Below are 7,153 nucleotides of genomic sequence, written 5' to 3' on the forward strand. Positions count from 1 at the left end.
ATCCATCACAAAAAGTCACCGTGCTGTTATCACTTTACAAGTATTATCTCATCAGTCCTCCCCATAACTCTAGGAGGGAGGCATTATTATTTCTATAATATCCACTCTGAAGATGAAGAAACTAAGGTTTATAGGTATCGAGGAACCTGTTTAAGATCATAGGGCCGTGACTGAACCCAGGTTAATATGCAGTAGGGACTTTCAGTCACATTAAAAATGAGGTAAAAACTAATTTTTCAACGAGCTCCATGTAATAAAGAACATCAAGAATCCTATATATACTAGATTGGCAGCAATTTATAAAAATAGGTAATTCTTCTCTATCTAAACATTTTTATTAAAAGCAGACCCTGTCATGTAGCATTGGACTTCTTTGTTTCCTTTTCCTGTTTTTACATGTACATAAAAATAGTCTTGAGACACCAATACCAAAGTTTTAAAATTTAACCTTCATTTTATAAGCACACGTCAATATCTCGCATTTAAAGAATATGAAAGAAATGTCTTCTGTAAATGACTCAGGAGCTAAGCCTGCAAAAATGTGAATCTGTGATTTATTCTCCCTCCATGTCCAATACACCCTCAGAATCAGTAAAGAAACATACCTAACTTCCAAAGAGCAGAGGAGCTACAGAACAGAATTGAGACACTGGACCATTTCTCCTTATTACAATCATTTGGCTGAAGGGACTGGACTAGTAAGGTGTTCTACTGTCCTTTACAAATTTCAGAATTATAAGTGACAGTTAAAAAGGCATTTGCAACACGAGTCCATTGTACCCGAAAAAGCTGAATCAAATAAGAACATTTGTCACGATTACCCGGTCTCAATTTCTAGCTTCTCTGTCAATTATACAAAGAATCAGCTATTAAATATTAATGGCATGCCATTTGCACTGGAGCTCTTGCAAAGAGCCTCCTGCTAGCAATTTTTGTTATGAAAGAAAAACTGTCCTTTTTTTCTAGGTAAACCTCAAGCCTCTAGAATCCCTCAGATGGGCTACCGCATTCTGTCCTACCCATGGGAGACTGTCAGGGCCACCTCCACATCCTGGGGAGAAAGGGCTCTGGGGAAGGCGGGTCCCCACAGGTACCGGGGCCGGGGTCCCCGTTCCCCTTCTGCCCCAGCTGTCAGCGAAGGTCCGGCGGCGGGGCGGGGCCAGGCCCGGCTGTCCGCACAAAGCGAGCGGGCGGGCGGACCCTGACCGGGACCGGGGTGGGGGCCGAGCGGGGCGGAGCGAGGCAGGGGACACTTACCCAGCAGCAGTACGTTCTTCCCCGCGGGGAGCTTGGAGCGCGAGCGGGTGGAGACCTCGCTGAGGATGCAGGACCTAGCGGGGAGCAAAGGCGCACGCTGAGGCGGGGGACCGGGGCCCCACCGCGGGAGGGACCGACCCGGCCTCGGCGCGCTTGGGCGGGGGCTGCCGAGAACGTAGTGGCCTCGGCAAGGGATCCCGAGGTGTCCGCAGGGCCGGGAGTGTCAGCGGGGACCCAGGGAAGGGTGGGGTCGTTACCAAAGGTTCTGCCCGTCCTCGTCGTCTCCCGCCGCGGCGCCGCCGTTGCCCGATGTTAGCTCGTTAGCCAAGGGGCCCCCTGTGTAAGTCGAGGCTAATCCCGGCGGAGAGGAACCGAAGGAGCCAACTCGCCCCACAGCCGCCATCTTGGTCGGGAATCACACCACTCCCGGCAAAGCTGAATGAGCGAGGCGGCGACGGCGGCGGCGGCGGCGGTGGCGGCGGTGGCGGCGGCGGGAACCCGGATATGGAGCATTCGGCACACGGGAGCGGGGCGTGGTCTGCGGGGGCGGAGCCGCGCGCTCTGAGGGGACTGACGGAATGAGGGAGGACGCACCGCGCGTGCGCTGCTGTCCGTCGACCGCGCGTAAGGAATGCGCGTGCGCGGGCAGCCCCGCAGGCGGTTGTGCTGTGTTCCCGGTTCTACAGGACTGAGTTTGAGAAGTCTTTTGCCCCCTCCACCCGCAGCCTTGGGCTGCAGCAGAGCGGGTTGGGGTGTGTCAGGTGAGCAGTGCTCCCTCCCACTCTTCATTCGGGTCTACAAACCCCGCAATCGGCGTGGAATTCCTGCACTCTCATTGCCGTCCCACCCCCCCACCCCCATTCAGGCTGAGCGGCGGCGGTCCCCCGCCTACACCGGCACTTCACCCGCGCCAAGATGGAAATGGGCCGCCCCGCTGCAAAAGAGGCTTTGTGCAGCTCGAGTCCGGAGTGTTACTGGGGTCCCGGGATTTCTGGGCTCTCTACTTTGCATTCTCACGTGGCGCCGTGTTCCTCAGTCTTGGCCCCACATCTGAAGCAGGCTCCCCCGGACCCTAAGTAGCTGCGTGACAGAAAAAGTATTGACGGGGCTTGCTTTAATAATAGCCTCTGTATTTTCGTATGAGATGCCCCGCGTGAGATTTGACAAGTCCCTCTAGATGAGTCATCCATACATCCGTTTATTCAGCACTTACTATGGCAGGCACAGTTGTCACTGGGCATACACAAATGGAAAAGAACCTAAAGTAGCCCTAAAATAAACTCTTTTTCTATCAAAACTTGACTGGTTAAATTGATTTGAATGTCTGAGCCCCACCTCCAGAAAGAGTTGATGGTTTTTGTTTTTGTTTTTGTTTTTAGATTTTATTTATTTGACAGAGAGAGCACAAGCAGGAGAAACAGCAGACAGAGGGAGAGGGAGAAGCAGGCTCCCCATTGAGCAGGGAGCCCGATGCGGGGCTGGATCCCAGGACCCCAGGATCATGACCTGAGCTGAAGGCAGATGCTTGACCGGCTGAGCCACCCAGGTGCCCCAAGAGTTGATGGTTTTAAGGCTTGTCCTAGTGCATCTTGTCAGAGCCTTTGCTTAAAATAGTGTGTCCTTTTGTACATTATTGCTGTCGTATTTGAAGATCACTTGCTAATATGTGATCTGATCATTGCTGTTAGGCTAGTGAGAAAATCCATAGCTAAAGACTGTGTTTTTTTACAGGTTAACAGTGCAGGTAGAAGCCTAGAAGGCTTTGGAGGCTGGCAAATCTGAGTTGAGATTCAGCTCTATCAGCAACCATAGACCATTTCCTTAACCTCTCCTGAGTCTCAGTTTCCTTATCTGTAAGATGGGGATAAAAGGACCCAGAATTTTTATGGAGATTACATGGGATGATTCGTGTAAAATGGCTTAGAACAGTGACTGACAAATCTTGAGTGCTTGATACACGTTTATTTTTAATGACTAATGTTTTCCTTTACCGTTCAAACCATTCATATCTGACCAACCCCTAGAATTGATAGGCCTAATGAACTCCTGCAGCTAAAACTCTTCATTTTCTGTTAGTTTATTTATATGGTTAGGAAAGGAACCAGAACCCAGTCTTGGGATCCCAGGCTTTCTTTGGTGACACGCGGAATAGGGACTTCTGGGGGAACCTGGGTATTTAAGTCACTGCTATAAAGGAGAGCTGTTTACTGCCCTGGGCCCCCCTCTGAGAGTTGATTCACTCTGTACTTTACTCCTTCAGTCATCTTTTCTTGTCAGAGCATTGTTTTCCCCAATTTTGTTTGTATGCAGAGTTGTTAGTTCCATTATTATATTTACTTAACCTGGGAAGTATTAACTTTATAATGGTGTCAGGCTTCTAATGCCCCATGACTTTTAGATGTCCAGCTACCCACTTATACCGAGGTCAAAGTTGTATTACTTGTGGTTTTATAATATTCCCTATCCAGCATTGTTCTATTAAGATGGCTGACAAAAGTGGTTATTTATGATACCTACTAAGTGTCAGGCACACTGTATGTTATGGTTTGTAATCCTCATACTTTGTAAAGAATCAGCGAAATTAAGTAATTTACCCCACAGGTTAAAAGTAGATAAATTGAGATTTTGACCTTCTAACCTGTCAAAGGGCCTAGGTCAAATTACATTAGAATAAATGTCCTGGCAACTTTTGATACTGTTATGGTAAATATCTTCTATAGAAATCTCTACATAACAAAAATAGAGAACATTTGTAGTATAAGGAAATCTATAAAAGGAAAGATTCCAGCAATCCCTTGGAATTTTTGTTATATAAATGCTACTTACAATTGAGCTATTTCCTATACTATGATTACTTTTCCTTCTTCCCCAACTTTTTGTTACATCCAAAATTAACAACTGTCTTGGTTTTTCATTTGCTTAGATTTCTATGCCCTTAATTCTCATTCAGTCTCAAATTCTTGTCCCAGTTGTTTAAAACCTCTCATTAGGTATTTGAACAATTTCATCTTAAACACATTTAAGAACTTTCTTTCTGCTTCAATTTGAATTGGTTGTTCTGTGTGCCTAATACAGAACTGTCATCATGGGATCTTCTCTCACCATTGTTCTGGGGGATTTCCTTTGCCTCATTCCTGTGCCTTCTCTTATTTTAGTGGAGAACTTCCTCAAATAGTTTTGTGAAAAAGGGTGTATGGTTACATTTTTGGAGATATCCAGCCAGGGTCTAGCTAGGGAAAAAATGGCATTCTTGAGGCAGTGCGAGATGAAAGCTCAACAACTATTTACAAAGGTGTGAACAGTATTGAGATGGGGCTAGGAAGACCAGGAAGATTTAGACCTGAAGGGGAAAGAGGAAGGAGTGTCTACTAGAATCCAGAAAGAGTTGCAGTTGTAGGAAAGAATTTCTCAATAAGGTCTGTGACTTCAGTAAAGGAACACAGCACTGGCTTCTCTCTTTCTGCCCCCTGGTATCTTGCCAGTGTCTCATGTTGGCCAAACCCAACCAGAAGCTGGAGGACAAGAGAATTCGAGTGAAGCAGTCCATGCAGGTCTACCTCCCAGAGCACAAAGAAGGATAGAGAAGAATGGAAAGTAGATCTGGAGGGGCAAATGGAAGATATCCAGCACACATTACATGTTTGAAAATACATTTAGTCTATACTCAGTGATAGTTTGGCTGAGTATAGAGTTCTTATGTTGCAGATTATCTTCCCTTAGGTTTTTTGTTTGTTTGTTTGTTTTTAATTTTTATTTATGAGAGAGAGAGAGCACAAGCAGGAGGAGTGGGAGAGGAAGAAGCAGACTCTCCGCTGAGCAGGGAGCCCGATGTGGGGCTCGATCCCAGGACCCCGAGATCATGACCCGAGCCAAAGGCAGACGCTTAACTGTCTGAGCCACCCAGGCGCCCCTTCCCTTAGGTTTTTACCTTGACCCCTTGTCTGCTGGATTCTAATATTGCCACTGAGAAATTCAAAGACATTATGATTCCTAATCTTTTGTTATATGTTCTTCTTTTCCCCTCTTTGGAGGCCTCTAGAACTTCCACAGATTTTCACTAACACATTTACCCCTCCCCCCGTCTGTAGTTTCATACCAATTTTCCTCCCAATTATCACAGAAGAATAATCTATACTCTTAAACTAAAGCAATCTTTCCACTTACACATTAGATTCCATCTCTTCTCCTCAACTCTAGGACATTGCTCCAACAATTCTCCCCCCTTTCTTTATATAATCATTTATTGATCTCCACTAGATCATTTCCCTTGCATACCAACATGCTATTCTCCCATTAAAAAAAAAAAAAAGAAATCTCTCTTAATCCTACTTCTTCACCAGCTACTGCTACATTTCTTTCCTCTCTTTGACAGCAAAACTCTTTTTTTTTTTTAAAGATTTTATTTATTTATTTTGACAGAGAGAGACACAGTAAGAGAGGGAACACAAGCGGGGGGAGTGGGAGAGGGAGAAGCAGGCTCCCTGCTGAGCAGGGAACCCGATGCGGGGCTTGATCCCAGGACCCCGGGATCGTGTACTGAGCCGAAGGCAGACGCTTAACGACTGAGCCACCCAGGTGCCCCATACAGCAAAACTCTTTAAAATAGTTGTCTTTATTTGGTGTCTTCAATTCCTCCTTCCCCTTACCCTTATAACCCACTTCAATCACTTTTACCCCTCTGACTCCACAGAGACTGCTTTTATACCTGTGATCAATAACCTCCTTTTTGCTAAATCCAGTGGTAAATTCTCCATCCTTGTCTTTCTTAACCCATCAGCAGCACATGGTACTCCTTGTGGATATCTGTCTTCACATGGCTTCCAGGTCAGCATGTTCTCCTGGTTCTTTCCCTGCCTCACTAGCTGCTCCTTCTCAGTCTTCACCATTTCCTCATTTTCCTGACCACTTAATGCTAAAGGACTGCAGGGCTAGGTCTTTGTTCCTCTTCTCCATCTATACTCCCTTGGTGATCTCATCCAGTCTCATTACTTTAAATCTCAAATGTATGATAAAAACTCCCAGATTTATCTCTCTAGCCCAGAGCTCCATGTGGAACTCCATATTAATATATCCAACTGCTTATTCCACATCTCCACTTGGATATCTAATAGCACGTTTCAAACTCAACGTGTTCCAAGCTGATATTCTGACCTTCCCAAGAAAAGGCTCCTCAACCCCAAGACCTTCCCACTGGGTAGCAACTCCTTTTTGCCTGAGTCATTCTTGACTTCTCTATTTTTCTCACACCCCACATTGAATCCATTAGGAATCCTGTAGTCCCTACCTTCCAAATATACCCACAATCCAACTTCTTATCACTCATCCACTGATGCCACCTTGGGCTAAGCTATCGTTTTTGCCTAAATTACTTTAAAAAGCTCTTCATCATGGCATCTAGAGGGATCCTTTATAAGCCAGATTGGGGCGCCTGGGTGGCTCAATCATTAAGCGTCTGCCTTCGGCTCAGGTCATGATCCCAGGATCCTGGGATCTAGCCCCACATCGGGCTCCTTGCTCAGAGGGAAGCCTGCTTCTCCCTCTCCCACTCCCCCTGCTTGTTTTCCCTCTCTCGCTGTCTCTCTGTCAAAAAATAAATAAAATCTTTAAAATATATATATATATATAAGCCAGATCAATACTTAGGGGCACCTGGGTGGCTCAGTTGGTTAAGCATCTGCCTGGGATCGAGCCCCGCATTGCGCTCCCTGCTCAGCAGGGAATCTGCTTCTCTCTCTCCCTCTGCCCTTCCCCACCCCCCGCTCGTGCTCTCTCTCTCAAATAAATAAATAAAATCTTAAAATATATATATATACACATATGCACATATATATAAGCCAGATCATGCCACTCCTCTACTCAAAATCCTATAGTGGCTCCTTACTTTAATCGGAGTAAA

At 46.0% G+C, this 7,153-nt stretch overlaps 1 protein-coding gene across 1 annotated transcript in view; it reads right to left on the reverse strand.

Annotated features, from left to right (window-relative positions):
* DYNC1LI1 (dynein cytoplasmic 1 light intermediate chain 1) overlaps nucleotides 1-1,817 on the reverse strand; it is a 45,684-nt gene extending 43,867 nt beyond the window's left edge. The window contains exons 1-2 of the mRNA XM_032408864.1: nucleotides 1,515-1,817; nucleotides 1,258-1,331 (exon numbers count right to left, since the gene is read on the reverse strand). Coding sequence (XP_032264755.1) covers nucleotides 1,258-1,331; nucleotides 1,515-1,660 — 220 coding nt within the window. The 5' untranslated portion in view covers nucleotides 1,661-1,817. The remainder of the gene's footprint in view (nucleotides 1-1,257; nucleotides 1,332-1,514) is intronic.
* Between the last annotated feature and the right edge of the window lie 5,336 nt (nucleotides 1,818-7,153).

This window comes from Phoca vitulina, unplaced genomic scaffold, assembly GCF_004348235.1.
Source record: "Phoca vitulina isolate PV1807 unplaced genomic scaffold, GSC_HSeal_1.0 scaffold10, whole genome shotgun sequence".
Taxonomy (NCBI): domain Eukaryota; kingdom Metazoa; phylum Chordata; class Mammalia; order Carnivora; family Phocidae; genus Phoca; species Phoca vitulina.